Genomic DNA, 25667 nt, shown 5'->3' with positions numbered 1-25667 from the left:
ACAAATCATTTGTTAAATAGTTTTAACATAATGCAATTCTCTGAAACAGTCTCTACACAGAATCTGACTGAGTCAAATGCATGTCATCATCTTATGTGTGATTCACTGCATTGTCAAAGCGTTGTGGCGTTCCTGAGGTTCAGCTGCAGCCAGAAATCAAAAGCTTGGCTATATGCTACAATTCCACGGCTCATACTTCTGCTTTGAATTTGCATGTGTGCGACTTTCTGTAAACTGAGAGGTGGATCCAGTCTAGCATTTCACGTGTCAGGTGTAATGCAAGCATTTGTCAGTCCTATTTTTGTCAGTCATCAAAGTTAGCACATGTGATGGAGAAGAATCAATTGTAAGCATCACGTTTGGCTTCAAAGCTTTGTGTTAGTCTATCTGTCCATCTGTGTTGGAGTGTTGTAGCCTGTGTGTGTTTCTGTCATATCGATCTCTTCCCTTAGCAAATTACTGTGCACTATGACTCATTTCCTTCTTCCCCACACTTACCTCTTGAACAACGTCTGATGCCGTAAGGTGCAACTAAGGTCAAGTGGTCTTTGTTCCCTGAGCAGGGAGACCACTTCATATGGACACTCTAATGTACACACTTGGTGTAATTCCAGTCTGATTTACTCTGATTACTTCTCCCTTTGCACCTGTCTATTGGCCTCATTAAGTGCTCCCTTTCCACTGCGAGAGAACTTTACGAAAGCCAGAGCAGTATCAATGGATGAAGTCGGGCCTGGTTAAGTTTTGGAGAAGGCACGCCGGAGCAAATAGGTGGAATTTGGTATTGTAGAGCAGGATGTCTAGTGTCACCGATCAGTGACATTCTTTCTCAGGTGTGCTTTCACTCCAGAATTTGGTTTGAAACTTCTTTCTAGGGTTACGGAATTGCTGACAAACACTTTAGCTGCAACAATTTAGAGATGAAAACACAGAAAAATCAGCTGGGTGGAAAAAAGAAAATCAATTTCAAATGCCATGTCCTTTTTTCCCATTCTGTGTTCTCCCTGGTAAACTCTTTTGCTGACTGAGGTCTCAGTTGATTGTTGAATCTGTTCTGCAGGAAGAAAAAAGCTGGGTAGCTCAGCAAGTATTGACACTGACTACTACCCCTGGAGTTGCGAGTTCGAATCCAGGGTGTGCTGAGTGACTCCAGCCAGGTCTCCTAAGCAACCAAATTGTCCCGGTTGCTAGGGAGGGTTGAGTCACATGGGGTAACCTCCTCGTGGTCACGATTAGTGGTTCTCACTCTCAATGGGGCGCGTGGTAAGTTGTGTGTGGATCATGGAGAGTAGCACGAGCCTCCACATGCTGTGAGTCTCCGCGGTGTCATGCACAGTGAGCCAAAAGATGCACGGGTTGACACTCTCAGAAGCGGAGGTAGGGTTGCTCCGATACCAAAATTTTGGCTTCGGTACGATACCAGCCCTGGTACCTCGGTATCGATACTATAATCAACAAATAAAAAGCCTCCGATTTCTGTATGAAAATACACAAAAAATTACTTGCTTAAAAGAACTGCATAAAGTCTCACAGATGCAAATTATGCGTTTTTCATTTTCATTTTTCTGGATTCCATGTTAACTGTTTTAATTAAATGTCATGATCAAATGGTGTTTAATCAAATTGATACATACAGCCTACAGCCTATGATACATACATACAGGATAATCCTATCCTGGCTGTTGAGCTGAAATCTCAGAGCTGCACCGGAGGAGTTCTTTTAAGTGTTAACAGCCATTTATACTATAAACACACTGCATGAAAATTAAGAACCAGTAGCATGTTTTGAGTTTGTGCGCATGCGTGCGCCCGTGTATGTGTGATGCAGATGAACAGAGTGGCACCTCTTGTTCATTCTGTAGCGTGCAGCGCTTGTGACTGTATATTATTTAATTACAGCCTTCTGCTGTTTAATGATCACATTTGGCCATATCCAGAGGTTTTTTATTTTATATTCAATTTGTCATAGATTTCATCTCAACTGTCACATCTCATATAGTTTTGCTAATGACAGCATACTTTAATATAGTACCGAAATTAGCAACAAGATGATATTGTAAAGTTTACATTTTTTTTGGTATCGCGATACTGCGTGAGTACCTGTAAACTGTGCAGCCCTAAGCAGAGGCAACTGAGACTTGTTCTCTGCCTCCCAGATTGAGGTGAGTAACGGCGCCACCACAAGGACCTACTAAGTAGTGGGAATTGGGCATTCCAAATTGGGAGAAAAAAGGGGATAAAAAAAAAAACAGCTGGTTTTCCGCGTATTGGTGTGAATGTAGTTAAATACGACCTGTACGTCTGTGGAATTAAAAATAGTGTTGTTTAACACTTACCAGCCGTAGGTTTGCATTGAAAATGAAATAGGTCATATTGGTCAAAGGGTGCGAGAACCTTTGAACACAATTAGACATTTGTTTATAGTGAACATAATGGCTGAGCTGATAATTAGCTGAGGGGTCCGTCCCCTCCCTCTGGATTAATGTAGGGGGACATTCAGTCTGTTTGTATCGGTTTCCTGGTCAGGCACTACACACCGTGCACAGCAGGCCAAGGGAACAAGATGGGTCAGTTTCCTCTTGAGTGTGTGTTCACACTCTTCTTGTGTAACATTATACCAAAGCATTTGTTTGGTGTGACATCAGAGAGCGCTGTACTTGAGATGATGTGGGCCAAATTTGACCAGCAACCCTTCTGAAAGAGGGCACCAGCATATTTTTGCCAAATTGGACACAGATCATCATGCAATTAAAATTTCTAGTGGAATCGGATTTCCTGGCTTGTGGACACATAGCTGTGCTCCCACTTTTCATTTACAAAAGGAGTGAAACTCTGAGCAGATGGATGCTGTCTGTTTCGCAGCTGTGGCTGTGAAGCCACTCACTGCTACAAAATTTGGCAGACTGCTTAAGGCTTGCAGCTGATACCAACTCGAATTAAACTCTTCAGAGGGGCAGAGCATTTGAAGGAGAGAGAGATGATTTCAGTTATTGGTCAGATGTGGCATAATAACTCATAATTTGATAGGAGATTGCTAAGAGATCCTGATTAGCCTTGTTAAAACGTTCACTTTGAAAATATAATGGTAAAGCTTTGGGCATCACATGAGGTCTTTGGCGGACGTTTAGATATTTAGCGACACTGGACCTCATGTAAACCTTTTAAACTCAAGAGCCCTTGTGTGGTGTGAATATACTCTGGCACAACCTCAGGGGTTGGCTTCATTTGATTATGGCAACCTTCCACGTCCCAATGTGGATCTTAGCAGTCTGGATCACGGCATTGCATTTTTTTTATTTTTTTGGGGGGTTTAAGGCCTTTTCAGTTCTTGCATGAAAAATCCATCCTATCTACAAATATGAAAATGTTACTAAATCACCTGATTGTAAAACAGGATTTACTAAAAGTTTTCTGTAGTTTCATTGAATTCTAACACCATTTATAGAAAGCATATTGAGCCATTAACTTCTTGAAATCTAAGGACAACAGCAAACCAGTTGAGTTATTTCTCAATCACTTTTAAACGTGGTTATTCGGTACTAGTAGGCTTCAAAAGTGCATCAAAAGTAGGGATGCTCCGATCAGCTGATGTTCACATCTTATGACTCGATCGGTGATTGGTAATTTGTCCGATCGCATAAACCAATTGCTCATGTCGCAAAAGATGCGCAGCTCCTGTCATGGCATCACAGAGTGTGGGAAATACTGGCATTGTGTTGTAAGACAAGACAATAATATCTTAATTGTTGTTTTAATGATGTGTGAGCTGACATTATCGAGTATGTTACTTACTTTGCAAAAACCAATCAAAAACATGCCACGAGAGTCCACGCATTCACTGCGTGATGTAGCCTAGTAGGATAGACTACTGTGCGTGCGCATTGAGAGAGCACGCTTTCACTGCGTGTTGTAGCCTATTAGAATGCAGTGTGCTAGTATAGGCGTACATGGTCACCGCACCACAAGTTAAGCTAGTGTAGCTGCCTAAAAATGAGTGAACAAACAGAGCCAGGAGACAAAATACTGACACCACCAGCCTCGCAATCTACGTCGTTAGATTTAATTGCTAGACGTGGGTCATCCTCACTCGCATGGAGGTGTTAAGACGGCAATCTGCAATTTATGTCGGAAATCGGTTGCCGTTAAAGACAGTTCGACAACTAACTTTTCACTATCTGCAAACTAACCATCGCACAGAATATGAAGAATATGAAAAGCTTTGGGAGTCAGCTGTCCACGACAGGCATAAACCAGCCAAGGTACCAGCACAAAACCACTTTAGCTGAATCGTTCTGCAAAAAAGTGCCTTACCACAAGAAAAGCAACAGATGGGAAGACAATAACAACAGTGTTGGGTAACGTTACTTTTAAAAGTAACTCGTTAGAATATTGCGTTACTCCTTAAAGTAACTTAATTATAACATCATTTTTTATGGAAAGTAAAGTGTAACTTTTCTCACAGCCACTTTCTCTTCTGCTATGCTATGCTATGCATATTCCATACAAATAAGTCATACATTCCATACAAGAGACATTACAGGTCATGCTAGCTACTGTAAAACACTCATGTCAAAACAGCATACTAAACAAACAGATATTTAGAAAGTAGGTCTTCACGTCATATTTATAATAAAGAATCAATAACACGAATATGGATGATTTGTTTTTCCATCAACATGGTAGCCAATATGAATAATGAAGAATAACCACTGTCTTACCAAAAGCAGCAAAGTCCAACATTTGAACCTGCATCAAGTTATGTCATCATATGCGGTGCCCATCGACAATGTCAGAGTCAACTTGAGATGTTTTTCAAAAGTCAGGATAAAATTCAGTTGGGAATGCCAGCCTAACATGTTCAAGGAATAAGTCTGATGAATAAATGAATATTTTTCACTTAAGCCATCTCAGTACACACTTGATTTGAGTTGATCCACAGTGCGTACAGATGCCGCAACTTCAGAGGTGCATGTTGATACAACTTGAAATGGAATCGTTTATAATGCTACCCAAATGTCATAAAACTGGTTTGATTCGGGGCCTGGGTAGCTCAGCGGATAGAGATACTGACTACCACCCCTGGAGTTTAGAGTTCAAATCCAGGGCGTGCTGGGTGACTCCAGCCAGGTCTCCTAAGCAACCAAATTGGCCCTGTTGCTAGGGATGGTAGAGTCACATGGGGTAACCTCCTCGTGGTCGCTATAATATGGTTCACTCTCGGTGGGGCACGTGGTGAGTTGTGCGTGGATGCCACAGAGAATAGCATGGGCATCCATGCGCTATGTCTCCACGGTAACGTGTTCAACAAGCCACATGATAAGATGCGTGGACTGACGGTCTCAGACGCGGAGGCAACTGAGATTCGTCCTCCGCCACCCGGATTGAGGCGAGTCACTATGCCACCATGAGGACTTAGAGCGCATTGGGTATTGGGCATTCCAAATTGGGGAGAAAAACGAGAAATGTTTGTTTCATGAATCAAACTACTTTTTTATTATAAAACAAAAATTTAAAATATTTTTAGAAACTAAGACATTTTCTCTGCGTAACACAATCGTTGTAAAACTTTGCTTGGAGTCACTGATCCAGATTCAGCTTTTCTCATCCTATTCTACCTGTTACAGTGAGCGCTAACACGGAGCAGTTCGGCTGCACAAGTCAGTGAATTGAACGAGTATTTCACCCTTTGTATCATGTTGTGTCCAGTGGAAGACTAGTCTTATAATCCCTCTGCCTAAATGCATTTACTGAAATTATTATTATTATTTTTTTTTAATGCAGTGTGTGTTAACACATGAATCAACTGCATTTCACTCAACCGAATGTTGACCTCATATCACTCTAAAACACGAAATGTGCATGCACGTTAGCGAGTTGATTGACAGGTGATGTCTGTATCTAAAAAGTGATTGGCTCTTTTACCTGCAAGGCGGAACTTCCTTTCTACATCCTTTGACTGTTGGGTGCTAGAGCTTCTTGGTTGGGTGTTCCAATTTCTCCCATTCATTTAAATAGAAGTGACTCACACACTATAGAACAACAATGCCAATCATACACTACGTCTCTTCCCCAAAGTTTGCACACTTTTACTCCTGATTTCTTGCAATACAGGGACAGTAGAGGTGTACAAAAGCAACGCGTTACTTTATTTAAAAAGTAACTCTGATTTTAAGGTCTAAAATAAAAAATATTGCGTTAATTTACTCATTACTCAAAAAGTAATCTGATTACATAATGCGCATTACTTTTAGCGCATTACCCCCAACACTGCATAACAAACACTGTCGCCAATGACATCGCACAAACTAAATCCTGTAGGCCACTTTGAAATGGTTTACTCATACTTGCACTGTTTGATCTCAGTAGTATTGCACTGGTGATTTAAATGTTTTTGTGTTGTTTTTACTTGAATGCTTTAATTTTAAGTAAATAAATAAGACCTGTTTTCCTTAAATATGTTGTTTCCATTAATATCATTAGTAAGCAACAAATTAATATCCTATTAACAAGAGTGAGCTAGTACAATGTAAGACTTTTACAAATTTTTTTGAAGGATGCAAAATATCGTCTACTTATCGTTATTGACAAAATCCCAGAAAATATCGAGATAACATTTTTTGTCAATATCACACCCTTAAGTGGGAGAGGTATGGCGAATATGAAAAGTTTGTGTACTGTACTGTTAATGTGATGTTTCACTTGCTACAAGGCAAAGGGAAAACAGAGCGAGCTGTGAAACGGTCCTTATTATCGTTCATGGCGGCAGCTTCTCAGTCTCCGGTCAGGCATAGGCATCTCAGTAATAACAAGCTGCGGTGTAAAAAAACATCTTTATTAAATATCTCCCGATTAAATGGCATTAACAATACACTGTAAAAAATGTCTGTAATTTTAACGGTAAAAGACTGTAAAAATGCTACAGAAATAAAACGTTAATTGATTAACGAATATTAACTGTAAAATATACAGTACAATTTAATATATTGTAAAAGACAATACAGTAGTTTTTACAATAAAATGTTACATTTTACGTAAATTACATAAAATTACTTTTATTTAGAGGTAAAATTATGATTTTACTTTATAATGGTAAAAATTTACATTGTTTAACAAGAGAGTACATGTACTTTTTACAGTAAATTATTGTTAAAATTACAATAAAAAAAATAATGATTGGGCATTCCCACAAATCCCTACATTTCATTATATTTTATGGGAATAGTTATGTTTCTTCTTATTTTTAATATCACTTATCTACACTGGGGTGTTCTGTTATATTTGATGTACTTTAATGTTTATTGCATTATTTACATTTCACATGTGTTACCCTGATGGTGTTTGTGTGAGTGACACTGAGCACTGTCTCTACATGTTTATTGGTCATTGCTCCTGGAAGAGACACTATTGGTGAACTTCATATCATCATGTGCTCTTCTGTCGTTTTTATGGTGATTAACAATACCAATACCAATAAAACCAGTTTAAACTGTTAAATTTACAGGTTGTTCTGTAAAGTTGTTTAAATTTTTACTGTAATTTGTACATAATTATTCTGGCAACCACAGCTGCCATGTTTTTTTTTATTTTTTTTTATTTTTTTTATACAGTGTAGTAGCACCCGTAGAGTCCAGAAACATGTGCTCTTTCTCCACTCTCCTTTCATCTCTTGCCCTCATGAGAGAGCGTGTTCCCCTCTTTAAAGTTCAAGCAGCAACAAGTGAAAAATGAACTATTTATACAATCATCCAAATAAATGAAAAGGCAGGGAAGGAATTTATTAATATAATAATTATACCGTAATCTAATTTATTAAATATAATGCAAACATAAAATAGAAATAAAATCAGGAATTATAATAATTATATGAAATAATGAATCAATAACCAAAAATGTCACATTAATTTTAATTGCACCTTCTTAATATAGAGAATATTTTGCCTATCCTTGATTTAAAGTTTCTTTTTTTTTTTAAGACTGTTTTTGTCAGCAAAAACTAGGCAAAATGATATTGCTGGGAAGAGGAAGATTCAATTAATAGTGACAGTGTGCAGAAAGACAGTTATGACAGATCCTGCAGGGCTGTACTTTTTTTGCACATAGCACTGGTGCTACAGAGGTTGAAAGTTTTGTAGCACAGGTCACATAATTGTAGAACAAGTATAAAATGTCTGTTACCATCTCTGAAAACAACCACAAGTAGTGTAGTTCATCACTTAAACAGGCATGCGACTGGCAAAGGACATTAATATTGCATACAGGGCACGCAAAATCCAAACCTTAACAAGAAATGTTTTCAGACAAACATTTTCTTTATTTGCCCAAAATGGCAGACTGCATGAACATAACACCTCTTGTTTAACATCAAGTCAGTTTTGTTTATATAGCTCAATATCACTAATCACAATCCAGACAACATCCATATATTACACTTCAAATTAGCAGGACAAATCTGAGGGTCTGTGGGCAGACATCACTTAATAAAATAACTCTTATTTGCAAACCAGCAAACTCACCCAAACCATGACACTCCTCTACTGGACTCAACAGTTGCATCATTGCTTTAGTGCATTGTGTGTGTGTGTGTCACAGATCTAGCATGTCTGCTGGCCACTCTTTCTATTTGGTCTCCTGACCCTTTTAGAAGAGGACATCCATTTCATTGCTACCCGGCTAGGATTGAATTCCTCCAATGGGCAGCCTTCTGAGCTGATGCGGATTAATTCTTCAGCAGTGTAGACATGGAAGCTGCTGCGGGTAATGTTCTTAATGCAATTTTGGGCCGAAAATCCCCGCTCACAGTGAGCGGAGGAGATCGGCATCACAAGCAGTATTTCAGCCAAGTGCAGGAAGTTCTAAAATAAAAGTAACTATAAGTAAAACTATATTTATTTATTCAGGAGAGTAGACACAAGTTTGTAAATTCTGAAGAATGTTAAATATATCCCACATACCTCAAAGTCAGAGCGATATGGCTCCTTGGTGAGAAGTGTCTGCCACAGCCCTAGGTATGTCTTGTCTGCGAAGGTGGTCCTGATGAGGGGCTTCAGCTGCTGCCATTCCTACATTTACATTTACATTTATGCATTTGGCAGATGCTTTTATCCAAAGCGACTTACAATGCCCTTGGGACAATCCCCCTGGAGCAACCTGGAGCTAAGTGCCTTGCTCAAGGACACAGTGGTGGCAGCTGTGGGGATTGAACCAACAACCTTCTGCTTATCAGTTCAGTGCTTTAGTCCACTATGCCACCACCACTCCACAATTCCTGATGGACCTGGTCATTCTGGCATCCAACACTTTGTCAGTAGAGATACAGGGAGAGAGAATAGGGGAGGGAATAAGGTGTGGGAATATTTAAACATAAGAAATGTGTGAAACTTAAATCATTGAACATGTTATAGATTCATTAAAATACATAACATCTGATCTCTAATCTGCCATATGTGCTCACGTTCTGAGAAGGTTGCCAAAATGTTGGAGAAGTGACTGAACCTCTGCCCTGCCATAACCCAGTAATGCAGCTTGACTCTCTGTCCATTCGTCATGGTTGAATATTCTGAGGCAATCAACTACACCTTTCCCTGACTGACTCAGCAAACAGCTGAAGCGTGATCTCATCTCTTCTACTGCAATGTCAACAGCTGCTGCCATGTGCAGATTACTGAAAACACCATCAGTCAAGCCAAGGGAACTTGCCCTTTCAGCTCCATGCTTTGAAAAGCATGTTAACACCAAAATCAAAATACCAATAACTGAACTGAATTTATTTTCTAAATATTTTCTCTTATTTGCTATTGTATCACACCTGAAAGGTAACACTCTCTCCCTCATGCTGGACACTCTGAAACTTCTCTAACATCCCTCCTGGTTTAGGCCTCAACTTCATCCCTTCCAGACACTGTTCTCTGTAGCTCAGCAGAAGCCTTGAGTAGGATCAAGTAATTTCCCTGTAGGATCCAGCTAAAGCTCCCTAGTTCCGCAAATACGTCAGCCATAAAGTGGCAGAAGGCGCAGAACTCTGCATGCTCCATCTCACACTTGATCTAAAAAAAAAGTATTGTAGCAAATTACAAAATTTCTTGAAACAACATGGTTAAAAAAGGTTTGAGCAACCCAAAGCAAGCATTTCTTTTGAAATATATTACCTTCTTAGCTCTTCCTTTGACATTAGCAGATGGAGAAGATGCAGACAGGTGGCTCATGTGCTGTAGGGTTGCAGCATACTGGCTGCTGTCCTGTTCTTTCTGTCCAGCTGGTTTGAGAAGTGCATGCAATACACACTCAACATGAGGAATCCAGCGTGTGCCTTTGACATTGGAAGGGTTACTGATGTTAACTCCCAGCATTTTGCCTACTGCCTGCAGCTCTCTCTGAGATTTTGGATTAAAGTGGTATGTTTTCCACAGCAAGTAGAGGAGCTCATAAAGTTTAGCTACCATGGGCTCCTTTTTTGGACAGTCAGCATGGCTAATTCCAATCTAAATGAATGACACCTTGTAAAAGTATGTTTGGTTTTAAAAAAAAGTCAGTCATACTTTGCATACTTTGTTTGAATTATTGTCTCGTTATTGATAAACACCCTAATAGTGAGCTATACTCACCTAATGCATGGCTGTATTATAGTTCCTATTGCCCAACCAGCTTGTTTGTTGGCTTTCCATTTTGAAGGATTCGAACATAGACCATTTCGCATTCCTTGTTCGATGCGTCCATGTCCCCGTCGATCATCACAGATAGAGTTTACTCTAATTTCCTCCACCAGGTCGGATTTCATTTCATCAGCTATTGTCAAAATCATCTCTCCACATCGGACGTGGTTATCGTAAGATGGAGTGATATCTGCTCCGTTCTTTTTGAACAAAATCAATGGCTTAAACTTTGTAAAAGGAATTTCTTCTTTGGCGATGCAATATGCCACATTCATTTTCATTCTCGCTTCATGGAGAGCAGCATCATCCGCTTTGGCTGCCTGAGTCCTCAGGGTGTGCAGCAGTTTGCCAGCCCGCTCAGGTTGTTGTTTGGCGATGAAGGCATCTCTGGCAAGAAAGTGACGTTGGGAAGTGCTGTGTTTTTTATGTTATCCCTTTTTAAAATGCTGTTACCCATTACATAAGGATTGTCTACTCTAATCTTTTCTGGAGCGTCCATGCACCAGCAACAGAACAAGAGATGTTGTTTAGCATCGAAAGTTAGCAAAGGAAAATCCTTTTTCTACTTGCCGTTGTATCTATTAATTTTCCCTTTCATTTCTCCCTTAATTTCAATTGGCAGTGTTGCTTCTTTAGTTTCTTCCTCGCAGGCTCGTTTGGGGTTTTGGTTGAGCACTTGAAAATACCGCTTAATTTTCCTGTCATCATCTAACTTGCTCGACTAGCTGAGGAAATGGCATTGAGGCAACTGCATAGGAATTATGGGATTGTTCCCTAGGATTTGTTGTTGGATGTATGGACTTTGCGTAGCTGGGACATGATTTTTAATCGCACAATAGACTACAACTACCAAGTAAAATAGCGATGCACCATCGATTAACATCACACAAACAAGCACACAACAAACTCACTTCACACAAACAAGCGGCTCTGTCTCACACACATGCAAAATTGTGTCGCACAGGTGCTGCTGTGGTAAATTCATTCAGTGCACAGACCGATTTTTTTCATAGCACGATTGACACAAATGTCGCACTGTACAGCTCTGTCCTGATAAATGGTGAAATTATCAGGATCGGTATCGGCCAATCAGGTGACAAGAAGATCAGTGATCGTATCAGCTGTAAAAATCCTGATCGGAGCATCCTTAATCAAAAGTGTGGTTCCTTTGAGCCTCAGCTGTCATGACATTGGGGGGATTTTGTTCTGAATACCATAATGGGTGTACGATAATGGGTGGAGTTGTCCAGTAACTTAAATCTTGTCTTGACAAATATGAAAAACAAACAAAATACATTGGCATCACAATTCAAGTGTTCTTTGTTGCCATACTTAAGGGTCGTTCACACACACTTTTTTTTTTCTATGTAAACATGACAAATGTTTTTTGACCACTGTGGTGTGTTTATTCAGCGCCTCACGCTTGAGTGGCACGTTTTTTGATGCCATGTCTGGTTAAAATGCACGTAACTTGTAAATGTGTGTCTCAAGACACCTGCGTTCTGTTATATATGTTGCACTGTGTTCAGATTTCAAGAGCGTGTTCTGTCTGAACAGCCCCTTAAAGAGAACAAAAGAAGAAAAGTAATTAATATTTTCAGTTGCTCCTCTTTTAGGGCTTTTGAGTTAGTTTTGATTGTTTTACAAACCTGTTGCTAAGCTACAGATCTCAAGTATTGAGCTCATCATTTTAATTACAGAAAACTAGGAATGTCATAAAATATCGATATATGTCTTATTGATATCGATCGTTATTTTATAGATATATTTTTGAGGCATCAATATGTAAAACTTTGCCGAAATTGAAAGTAGAATCCTAATTTGCGTGCTTTCCAATATATTCAGTTGGCCTCTGTTTAACAGTCTGGCGTAATAGCTTTGGAGACCACAAGGGGGTGATATACCATTTACTGAAGCCAGTAGCGGTTACGATCCCACACATACAGAACGAGTTGAAGTGGCACAGGAGATGGTAGTCCAAAGTAACGAAAGTTTTGGTACTTCAAGAATGAACAAAGTGACGTTAATAAGTTTGCATGATGAGGTTAGTGAAACTGGTGAAACTGCACAAACTGAATGATTAGAAATGGCAATGTTTATTAAGCAATTTCTCTGTATGTCTTTCATTCAAGCTGTCAAACCACAAAACGACATACTTGTAACTGAAAATACATTGTGTAAGCTATATGAAAGATTCATATAAACAATATATCATCCAGTGATGGCTAGAGTAAATAATATTTGTCCAATGATAATGATTTGGGTCGAATTTAATGGAAAACTATGAGTTGCACACCGTGGCACTTCAGAATTTTGATGCTGAGCGTTGGCAGTGTGTGCGTACATTTTTTAAAACATGCCATGTCGTGTGCCAGACGCGTCCGGTGACTGGTGACCCCCTTTAATTTACCCTGCCACTCACACTTTAACAAAGTTGTGTTGAGAAATATGTATGAAGAGACAAAGACTATTGTGCAACGAGCAGCCCTATTTATATCTTTAAAAAATCTCGATATATATATATATATATATATATATATATATATATATATATATATATATATATATATATATATATATATCGATAATCATTGGGAAAATCTTCAGATTATCAATGTGTGAAAAAGGCACTGATCCCAAGACTACAGAAAACACAATTCTGTATTAAAATGTCATTAAAGCAGATAATCATCATTATACTGGCAAGGAATTTATTTCCTCATCATTATGGACTACTGAAGACCATTATTGTTATTATATCCACCTTATTTTGCAATGCAGAAGTAAGCAGCGGCTACATTTCTGGTGAGTGTGAAAAAGTTTCACTGTCATTAGCCACTATGTAAATAACTAGAAGGATAATAATACCAGAATTTAGTGATATGGGCTTATAAACTATCACACAACCACAGGATGTACAGCAGAATAATGTCGGATAATTTTCTAACTTCAGCATTTATAGTAAAAGAGTAAGTAAATCATTCACTTAATGCTGTGTGTTGTATTGAAGAGATGATAATAAAATCTGCTTCTTACTTTACTGAGATCATGATGATGCAGTGTTTCTTGTCTCCATGTAAACCTCCATTATGTACCTGCACAACCTCCAATGATGCCTTTTATTTATGTTTTTTCCAAAGGCGATGTTTAAGCCATGCTGATCTGCATGTTTAATATGCTCTGCTAAGAAAGAGAGAATGCTCTCTGACAAGAACGGAGAGAATAATGCATTTGTTATTTTGTCAAGATGAAACAAGATGCAGTTTTAGTGCAAAGAAAGTCGAAGCAGCATTTTACCAGCTGATTTCTCCTCTCTGCTGGTTGTGTAAAGTTTGTGGAGGCTTGTCAGACGGCGCAAAGGACTGTCCATGTCAGTGCCTGATTTCATTCATGCTTCCTGAGCAACAGTGTGTGATGAAATTATGGCAAAAAGTGATAAACAGTAAAACTATACACGTTCCGTACCAGTGTGTTTATGAAAATAGTAGTTAATGATAATAATATGATGACATATATTGCCAGCCTGTAATATAAAGCTGCATAATGATGTGTTTTTGTATCGCTAAAATAGCTAGAAATGGCTTATACTGGAAGTGGTCCACATTCTAGGTTGTAATTGTGGCACCCTAGTTACATTGAAAAATAAGGTGGTGGATATCTCTATCTTAGATATTTGACATTCTTCCTTGTGTCTTTACCAGGTTCAGCAGTGAGTCTTGTGTTCTGCTGTGAATCCTCGGAGGACAGTTTTGGAGTCAAGGGCCATCTCGGTCCAGTGTGGTCCAGCATCCAGTTTCAGTAAGAAGTAGAGCAGAAGCAACAGGAAGCAAGCTGGACACGGGGGAGGTGAGGGAGGACGAGGGCGCCGCCTTCGTCCTGAGACACAGAGTCTGCTTCAGCAATGACACCGACCCCACCCACACATCCACCTCAGACAGCCAGGACACCATGAGTCCCGGCACAGACCACAGATCAGACGGCCCCACACAGAACGGGGTGAGTACAGCACCACATAGTAACAGTATTACTACTGGGCTCACATTAAAGGACATTGCTGTGTGCTAATGATAGACCGACGTTTGGCCATTTTGAGATTATAGGGATCTGCTTGTAACAGATTAATAACAGAGTCGGCACTCTCAAAATTCACTAAAACGTTTCAAAAACAGAAAATTGTTTAGTGGATGTTCAAAAGGATAATAATGAATTTATTTTTCCAGACTTCTTTAGAGAAATTTAAGTAAATATTGTGTTAAATAATGATAATAAGAAAAAAATATGAATAATAATCAAAATAAACTATTCTTCTGACAAATAATACATATATTTAGCCTAACTAACCATGTTAATGGTTTGTAACAGCTTGGTGCATTAACAATTAATTTGATGTGTGGTCACAGGTGTGCACATGTTAGCTATTTCATTCATCCAATCATATTTTAGAACCAGAGCTATCTGTTTTATAAACCATAGGTTGCCCTTTTCTATTGCAAAGGACACAAAGTATTTGAACCACATTTAAGTGAACATTAAAGTGTATTTATTTGGTATTATGGCTTCTCAAGTAGCTTATAGTGCCTGCTTATAAATAATTCTCAGTAAGGTAAGTGCACTCTCCTGAAAACTCAATGGACTGTTTATAAAAGCTAATGAACTATTTATGAATGCTGAGTGCAATACTTTTGCAATGATTGCACTACACTAATTTGCATCTCAGTCCATTAATGCCCCAGAGCTAAACAGATCCATCATTCAATGTGTGGTGGGGGTTAATTATATAGGACTCTATAGGGATCATGTACCTGTGTGTTATTTGTTTCTTTGAGCTATAATTACTCATCGCAATCCAATATAGACAGATTCAGTTGAGAGTCTTGTTCTCTCAGTGAAGTCCATACTGGCAGGGAATTCTGCAGAAATAATCAGTAGGTTCTCATGGTGATCTGCAGAGCAGACAAGATTGCCAAGATCAAGGCTTGCAGGAATATGCTCAGGGAGTAAAAGACACTGAGGTAGGAATGGGAATTCTGGTTCCTTTTCCACATAATGATTTCTTTGAGAAATTTTAAGGGAGAAAAAATAGACAATGTGCCTTATTAATGAAACACGAGCAGAACACACTTTTGTGTAAATTTTCCCTTTGAATTAAATGGAAATATTAAGGCTAGCATAAGTAAAATTCATGAACGATTTACACAAATTTGTTCTGCTCATGTGCCATGTAAAAAGGCCAAAAGTTTGAAAAACAATTCTTTTCAGAAGCCTGTTGTCATTTTATGTGAATTTCAGTTTTCAACAGAAATGTAATAACAAATCAGAAATAAATTGTAAATAATTCTTGGAATATGTGAAGTGGCATATATGCCACGAAAAGATATGTTTACACACTTTTTAATCACTAAACAGTGACAATCACTGACTCGAATGTTGGTTGTCGATTCATATGCACGGTAAACAGAAAACCTCTGATGCATATTGCATGTTTTATTACGATGTTCCATCCGCATTGGAATTGTTCCAGAATTTTTTTTTAAACATCATGCAAATTCTGTTCCAGGATTTAAAAAACAAATTTAACCAGTTCTGAATAGGACATTTCTACTTTCAGTTGGGCTTGAGTTGATATTTTCCTGTTCATTTAGTTTAGTGGTACAACCCCAATTCCAAAAAAGTTGGGACAGTATGAAAAATGCTAATGAAACATAATTTACAAATCACTCCTTTTTATGCACCCTTTGCTACAGTTGTGCTCAAAAGTTTGCATACCCTTGGAGAATTGGTAATATATGTATCATTTTTAAAGAAAACATGAGTGAGCAGGCCAAACACATTTCTTTTATTTCTTATGGGATTCATATTCAACTGTAGGTTATAACAGAATGCCACAATCATAAAACAAAACATGGCAACAAAGAAAAAAATGAAATGACCCCTGTTCAAAAGTCTGCATACACTTAGTTCTTAATACTGTGTATTGCCCCCTTTAGCGTCAATGACAGCGTGCAGTCTTTTGTAATAGTTGTCTATGAGGCCCCAAATTCTTGCAGGTGGTATAGCTGCCCATTCATCTTGGCAAAATGCCTCCAGGTCATGCAAAGTCTTTGGTCATCTTGCATGAACCGCACGTTTGAGATCTCCCTAGAGTGGCTCGAAGATATTAAGGTCAGGAGACTGTGATGGCCATGCCAGAACCTTCACCTTTTTCTGCTGTAACCACTGGAGGGTGAACTTGGACTTGTGCTTAGGGTCATTTTCGTGCCGGAAAGTCCAAGAGCGTCCCATACGCAGTTTTCATGCAGAAGAATGCAAATTCTCTGCCAGTATTTTCTGATAACATGCTGCATTCATCTTGTCATCAATTTGCACAAGATTCCCCTTGCCTTTAGAGCTCACACAACCCCAAAACATCAGTGAGCCACCACCATGCTTCACAGTGGGGATGGTATTCTTTTCACTATAGGCCTTGTTGACCCCTCTCCAAACATAGCGCTTATGGTTGTGACCATAAAGCTCTATTTTGGTCTCGTCATTCCAAATTACAGTGTGCCAGAAGCTGTGAGGCGTGTCAAGGTGTTGTCAGGCATATTGTAACCGGGCTTTTTTGTGGTATTGGTGCAGTAAAGTCTTTTTCGTGAAACTCGACCATGCAGTTCATTTTTGTTCAAGTATCGTCGTATTGTGCTCCTTGAAACAACAACACCGTCTTTTTCCAGATCAGTCTGTATTTCTCCTGAGGTTACCTGTGGGTTTTTCTTTGTATCCCGAACAATTCTTCTGGCAGTTGTGGCTGAAATCTTTCTTGGTCTACCTGACCTTGGCTTGGTATCAAGAGATCCCCGAATTTTCCACTTCTTAAGTGATTGAACAGTACTGACTGGCATTTTCAAGGCTTTGGATATCTTTTTATATCCTTTTCCATCTTTATTAAGTTCCATTACCTTGTTACGCAGGTCTTTTGACAGTTCTTTTCTGCTCCCCATGGCTCAGTATCTAGCCTGCTCAGTGCATCCACGTGAGAGCTAACAAACTCATTAACTATTTATACACAGACACTAATTGCAATTTAAAAAGCCACAGGTGTGAGAAATTAATCTTTTAATTGCCATTTAAACCTGTGTGTGTCACCTTGTGTGTCTGTAACCAGGCCAAACATTCAAGGGTATGTAAACTTTTGATCAAGCCCATTTGGGTGATTTCTGTTATCATTATGATTTAAAAAGGAGCCAAACAACTATGTGATGATAAATGGCTTCATATGATCACTATCCTTAAATAAAAGACTTTTTTTTTTTTTTTTTTTTTTTTTGCATGATCAGTCATATTTTCAAAATCAATGCCAAAATTTCACAATTTCTGTCAGGGTATGCAAACTTTTGAGCACAACTGTATATTGAAAGCACTCCAACTACACATTATATGATGTTCATTGTTTTTTTTTTTTTAATTTTATGTACAGTCATTTCAATTCTGATGATTGCAACATGCTCCAAAAAAGTTGAGATGGGCAGTTTTAGACTAATAACAATTTGACAAGTTGAAATAACAAGGCAATGTGAAACAGGAGATGTTAAACAGGTGAGGCAATTGTGGATTTTGGGCATTTCGCCCTCTACAGTACACAATATAGTTAAACGATTCAAGGAGTGTGGACAAATCTCGGTGCTTCAAGGGCAAGACGAAAACCATTTCTGAATGCGTGTGATCTCTGATCCCTCAGACATCACTGTCTTAAAAACCATCATCCATCTGTAATGGATATCATGAACATGGGCTTGGGATTGCTTTAGTAAACTTCTGTTAGTCAACACCACTTGCCGCTGCATCCACAGATGCAAGTTAAGACTTTACTATGCAAAGCAGAAGCCCTACATCAACACTGTCCAGAAGCAATGCCGACTTCTCTGGGCTCGGTCTCATCTTAGTTGGAAAGTAGAACAGTGGAACTGAAGAGTCCACATTTCAAAAAGTTTTTGAAAAACAAAGCCATCGTGTTATCCGGGCCAAAGAGGAAAAGGACCATCTAAGCTGTTATTAGCATCAGGTCCAAAAGCCCATGTCTGTATGGGCCAGAGTTGTGTCAGTGCCCACGGCATGGGTAACTTGCACATCTGTGAGGGCACCATTAATGCAGACACATATATGTACAAATTTTGGAGCAACATACTGCTATCCAGCACCGTCTTTTCCAGGGACATCCCTGCATTTTCCAACAGGACAACTTCAAACCACATACTGCCCAGATTTCAAGTGCATTGCTGTGTAAGCAGAGAGTGTGGGTGCTAGATTGGCCTGCCTGCAGTTCTGACCTGTCTCCAATTGAGAATGTGTGGCACATTATTAAACACAGCATACAGCAACGAAGACCCCGTACAGTTGTGCAGCTGAAGACCTTCATAATGAATGAATGGGGGAAAATTCCACTTTTTAAACTTCAGCTTGTGTCTTCAGTGCCCAAATGCTTAAGTGTTATTAGAACAAATGGTGAATCACAGTGGTAAACACTCAACAGTCTCAACTTTTTTTGGAGCATGTTGCAATCATCTGATTTGAAATTACTGTACATAAAAAAATGAAATTCACAGGTTAAAACATCATATAATGTGTAGTTGTAGTGCTTTCAAAGTAGCAAAGGGTGAATATAATTTACAAATCACTCATTTTTGTTTTTATTAGCATTTTTCATATAGTCCCAGCTTTTTCGGAATTGGGGTTGTATTACATATTGAAATTATTTTCTTATGTTTTTAATATTTCCTAGACATGTTGCTGTCTGCAGAGGGGTAAGAGTGATATGCAGATAGCTCTAACAGTTACTCCTGTTACCTGGTTTTGAGAGGACTCTTGAACTTGCATAAGCTTTTGCCTCAGTTATGCGCATGCATCCATTCACTTGCACACATTCAGTGGTTTTGTATTGTGTAACTTGACTCAAGCATTGTTTGTGTGAGACATTGTGAGCCACGTGGCGGTTGGCTGCTGAGTCCGTGTCGTGGTCAGACAAGGCAGGTGTAAAACTATCCCAGTCTGTTAGAAGGGAGCAGACGCCCTGCAGACTTTTTTAGGTGAAGGTAGATCCACAGCAACAAGGCTGGGCTGAGAGACAGCCCTCAGGACATGGTAATAGACACTTGCTGGAGTTTATTTGCATTGTGTTTCTGGTAGACGCGGTGCAGTTTTTGTGACTTGATACACTGTTTGGTATTCTCTTTGCACATTCCCCTTGTTTCTCTCCAAGCGAGAAAATCAATGAGATTTAAATTAATGAGGGTTAAATTGGATCCCATCAATACACAGGCGTGTGCACGTACCTGGAAAATGAGATGGAAATCTCCCTTGAGTGTGCCATAATTGACCTGGTCCACATAACCAGGTATAGGGTTCACTCCTTTGTGCAGTGGCGGTTTCTGTAAAGGTTTATACCATGTTAATCGTTTTTGGGTTTTACATGGCTTATTGCTCTCAAGGATATGTTCTCTATAATTCTTTTATATTATAGGCTGTGTTGGGTAAGTTACTTACAAATAGTAGTCCACTATAAATTACTAATTATTTCTCTAAAAATGTTATCGATTTATTTTACTAATTACTTTATTGAAAAAGTAATCACAATACTAATTACTTTTGATACTTTCAAAACACTTTTTCTTTTTACAAATTAAAAATAATGTCTATATTTCTGTCTTGTTCATCGTTACACGTGATGTTACAACTTTTTTGCCATGACGATGTAATGTCAACAATCCCTAAAACCCTCAGATGACTTTAGAAAGGATTCATGAGTTTGAACAGGAGAATTAATGCAAGTGATTTTATAAAATTATATGCTTAACATTTCTGCCTTTTTAAACCCTCCAAAAATTGGCCCCATTCACTTCCATTGTAAGCGCCTCACTGTAACCTCGATTTTTACTTTTAAAAAGAAAAGGAGGGACGAGTCGAAATTAATTTTTGTGTTTATCAACATTATTCCACAAATGCTATTGATTGAGCTTAACTTGTATTGAACCTGGAATATTTCTTTTTAAGTTTAAAAATGTCAAGTTATAGTACATTGTGTATAGTTGCATTGGAAAAATTGTATGACAGGCTTCTGTTTTTCCATCCTAACATCTCTAGGTGGTACTGTTATATGTAGTCATGTTAATTGGAGGGGGTTGACTTCATCTGTTTGCATTATGGTGTTTACAAGGGTAACAGGTTCTTTTCTCTCCAATCCCCACAGTAGCTTTGGTGCTATAGCAACAGTGTAGTTATATGATTGGTTTTTGTGTGGCAACAGCGGAAAGACTGGATGAATCAGTTCCACACAGTCAATTTTTAACCAGGAACTACATAATTATTTTGATCAGAAGATTAATTCAACTCATTTTTTTACTAATGGAAGGAGGTGAAAATTTGAACATCTGTCACTAATCTCTCTTATCTGATGATGTCAGATGTGACCTCATGCCAACGTGTGGAAAAATGAAACTATTAACTCTTTATATGACTAACTGTAGTAACATCTAGGCATCTCTGTGATGTAGCTTGTTCTTCTTTCTAGTCTGATTCATGTAATTCATTCCCATTTTGGGTGTAACTTCATCACACTTGACTCCGGAGAAAACCAACCGGGAGGAGTGTGTTTGTGACATAATCTCCCGTAAAGTGATAGTTCAACACAAAAATGAAAATTCTGTCACTTACCCTCATATTCCATGTTCCAAACTGATATGCCTTTCTCTCTCTCTCTCTCTCTCTCTCTCTCTCTCTCTCTCTCTCTCTCTCTCTCTCTCTCTCTCTCTCTCTCTCTCTCTCTCTCCCTCCCCCCCCACTTACATTGTATGGAAAAAAGATTGAAAGTAAATGGTAAGTGAGACTAACAGCTCCTTTTTGTAATTGAGTTTGGGAAAACATAAGGGTGAGTAATTTACAGAGTTTTCATTTTCGTTTGAACTAGCCCTTTAAAGACTGAATGTATAGAAGTCCCATGTGGTCGGGATTCCTTAAACTTTTCCGAACGTAGAGTACCTCAGTACCAGTTGTATTTCTTATGGCTGTTTTCTGTTGAGTGCTGTTGTAATTAGTTTGCTCATTCATGTATTTCTCTGGGACTCAGGAAGAGAGATATTTTTGGATAAAGAAGTTATTAATTCCAGCTTCCTTGACCCTCCTTGAGGGATTTGCAAAGGTTGTGTGAAGGTCTGTGTTTTAGAGTTGTGTGTCTATGCACACTAGAAAGTTTGAGTAAGTCAATGTCACATGAGTGAGGCAGAACTGCGGCATTTAGGTTAGTCTGTATAAAGGTCGGTTCCTGATTGAGCGAGGAACTGTGGCTTCACTGTGCTCAACGTGATGTTTATAGTGCAGAGGGGAGGAGCATAAGACGAGGGAGGGAAAAATCAAGTGAAAGGATGTCTTGCTTGATGTTTTTCTTTGTTGTTGTTTCACAAATTAATACTAATGATAAGAAACTATTTATTTATTCATTTGAACCTTTTGGCTCAAAGAGCATGCACTAACCGCTAGGCTATGGCATATACCACTATTATTTCATTAATTAATTACCAAGTCACAATTAATATTATCAAGTAATTCTGTTGAACTAGCCAGGCGTTTCTCAGCTTTTTGCTTTTATACATTTGGCCCTAAGGGGTATGTATAGCCTGATTTATGCGTGAATGTAAAATCGTCATGTTGAAACAAATAACGTCACTGCATTTTGTCATCATTTGTAGGCGAAATAAGCAAAGCCTGTTTGCCCGGTAAGTTTAAATTTGCCTTAAGAAGGGAAGGGAGACAGAACTACACAAACAGTAGTATTTTTACCTGCAAAGAAAAAAGAAGACTGAAAATTCTACCTTAACAGGTGTCTGAGAGTCAAAGATAGGGAGTACTTTCTGTCTCTACTGGTACCTGTATGAATTTTAGTCTTGTAAATACTGCTGGTTACATTGGCTGCAATGATGTGCAGATGTATAAAATTTGGTTTTGCATGTACATGTTTGTACATTGACCATGTGATTGTTAGCTTGATGTGTATCCAGGCAGTATATATCAGGTAATCTTTATTACACTAAGATTGGCCTATCTCTATTATTTGAAAAGGTAATATTCAAAACCAATAGCCCAATAAAAGTGATAATAAATATTAAAACAAAAGCCAAGACCCTGTCATTCTTTGTACACTCAGTGATGTTGTGTAGTTTTGTGGTAGTCAGAAATGGTCATTATCAGACACACTGGGTTGGACACTGAGGGCCAAACCTGCTAAACTGGACTGCATACTGCATTCATTAAACCAAAAACAAATATGTGAACTATAAACATGTGGCTTTAGACTCTAGCAACCTCTAAGACCTGCACTGTTGCGCAATCACATGTCCTAGGGTGCACATACAATCTTATCAGTAGAGAACGATCGTTTTTTTCTCCATAGCGGATCAGAAGTGCCTAAACACACCTGTGGATCTTGACTGACCTTTAAAGCCTTGACCGTGACATGTTTTTAATGTTTAGATGTGGAATTACATGGTAAGGAATTTTCACTGATAAAATTCCATCTGTGTCCACGTATAGGTCACCTGACCATCGCTCGTTAGCTTATCAGATGAGGGGCATAAGAAAACCAAGAACGAAAGCTCTGTGGAGGAAAGTGGGAGAAATTAAAATAATTTTGCATTTAATAAAACAAATGTTATCAAATGTTACCCGTTATAAGATCTCAGTGTTCCTCTGGCTTTGAGATATGAGAGCACAGGGAGGTGTGAGGCTGTTTTCCTCTGAAGTAGATTGAGACACGTGGCCCTCCCGCAGTGAGCATGCCATTCTGGAGGATGATCCCAGCATTCCAGGAATTGAAATGTGCAGAGCTGTGTCCCCACCAAACTCGTGATACTCTGCCAAACTTTTGCTGCTGTTATTTGTTACTGAACACATACCTCACTCAAAATGTCTCATAAGGTCTTTCAAAGTCACTTTAGAGTGTGCTACGCTTATGAGGTATTTTATTTTTATATTCCTTGTGATGAGGTGCCAGCGCACTTTGCGTAAATATTTTGACAGCCTTCACATGGCATTAGCCTCATTTATAGAGCAGTGTTGCCGAGTTGTCTACCATCACGCAACATTATTGCTTGCACTTAATGAGGTCATATAATGATGGAAAACACCTTCAGATAAACCTTCACACCATGTCCTAACCAGACCTGACACGATAAAGCACCAAGAGATAAATCTTTCTTCCAATGTAATCTCTGTTTTTCTTTATGCAGCTGCAACTTGAGACAAAGCATTTTGTCGGTCCCTTCGTTATTTTCATCACCTTTTAAATAATCCTGCCTTCTGTGAAATCTGATTAGTCCAAAATTATGCTCAATATATGCTGTATATTAAACCGCAGATATGTTCTGATTGGCTGCGATTTTGTCGGGTCAAGTGGTATTTTGCTTTCAGCGGAGAACAGTTACCTGATGCTGGTAACTTGTGGCGGCTAGTTAGGACACTGTCATACTGGCTCTATAGGGTGGTGGTTTGTGGTTAAAAATCCATAGTTGCATACTCAAAGCTCTCATTTAGATCCTAAGGCCTAGACTGTTTGAGAGTGACCCAGCCCTACTTTCATATTATGCAGTTGATCTGGCTCTAATCTGACATCCAGATGTGGCCTGGAACACATTATGACCTGCTGTCGGCTGACTAATCTTAGACAAGACTAGTAGGCCCTACAGACCTCCTGGAACACATTATGACCTGCTGTCGACTAACTAATCTCAGACAAGACTAGTAGGCCCTACAGACCTCCTGCCGAGACCCTGTGTGTCTGACAAATTAGACAGAAAATACGTTTTACATTCACTCCTTTTCTGTATTTTGAAGGAGCATTGTGTTGACTTGGTTAAAAGTTGTGCACGTGTTTTGATAATATACTGATAAAGTTCAAGGGGTCATGTTATGGAAAATGTATTTTCCCAGCTCTCAAAGCAAAGCTCCTCCTCAGTCCACCTAGTCCCTTTAATGAAACAAGGCTGCAAAAAATGGGTCATTCAAAATAGAATGCTCCAAATGTGTAGAATATATCTTCATTACATTTTTTTTTTCTTGATTTCTATTGCCATTAGAAGCTCCCTGCACTTTACTTTCCTTGCTCTCTGCTTTACATTTGACATCTAGTTTGAGCAGATTTACTGCAAATGCAGGTGTCTGTACATCCTGACCATAAGTGGTGTTTTATTTTACCATATGTGTTCTCTTGTTCTGATCGGTACAGGAAAACATGACTGAAACAAAGCTCCTAAAGAAGCTGGCAGTGTTGTTTGGTATTTTCTCTTCGGAGCAGGTGGCTTGTGGTATTACAGCTGAGTCACGTTAAACCCAGGAAAATCAGACCGTCTGGGTAGCAGTTAAGCTTGGACAAACATGCTGAAGTGTACAAGAACAATGTTACTTTGAAGCATCTGTCTTCTTTGGAGAAAACCCACATGATTTTTTTGTGGTGCTAAACTAGTTCCTCTTTCCTTTACACAGCCGATCCAGCTGTGTACATGACAAAAAAGCAAACAGCTTATACAAATTTATTTATATATATATATATATATATATATATATATATATATATATATATATATATATATATATATATATATATATATATATATAAATTATGTTCTATTTATTTATCAAATAGATAAACATGTTTAAATCCACAATTTATGTATTATTTATTAATATATTAAAATATATATTATATATTTTGACATAGTATGTTCTACATTTGTTTGGAACTTGATAAACACAAAGATTATTCATAACAAATGCAGAGGACTGGCATCTGTGCTAAAGCAGCTGTTTCACTTTATATAATTAATTAATAGTTTAAAAACAAGACTCCAAACAGTAAAACTAAGATTAAATAGTGAATGGTTTTCTAAATTCTGATTGGATGAGCCACATTTGAAGCCGATACACACTTGTGGTTGCATAGTTTAATTCATTATGAATGCATGTAAATAACGTTAAGCAGTCATGTCCACTTATACA

General features: G+C 38.5%; 1 protein-coding gene across 2 annotated transcripts in view; it reads left to right on the top strand.

Moving 5' to 3' along the window:
• Positions 1–25667, top strand: part of LOC127435262 (adiponectin receptor protein 2-like) — a 46083-nt gene that overhangs the window by 5632 nt on the left and 14784 nt on the right. For both annotated transcript variants that reach the window (XM_051688570.1, XM_051688569.1), the window contains one exon: positions 14351–14645. In XM_051688570.1, the coding sequence (XP_051544530.1) occupies positions 14598–14645 (48 nt within the window). In that variant the 5' untranslated portion in view covers positions 14351–14597. The remainder of the gene's footprint in view (positions 1–14350; positions 14646–25667) is intronic.

The sequence above is a fragment of the Myxocyprinus asiaticus genome, chromosome 45 (genome assembly GCF_019703515.2).
Source record: "Myxocyprinus asiaticus isolate MX2 ecotype Aquarium Trade chromosome 45, UBuf_Myxa_2, whole genome shotgun sequence".
NCBI classification, from domain to species: Eukaryota; Metazoa; Chordata; class Actinopteri; order Cypriniformes; family Catostomidae; genus Myxocyprinus; species Myxocyprinus asiaticus.
Note: the sequence above shows the minus strand (reverse complement) of the source record. Positions and strands in the feature narration are given on the sequence as shown.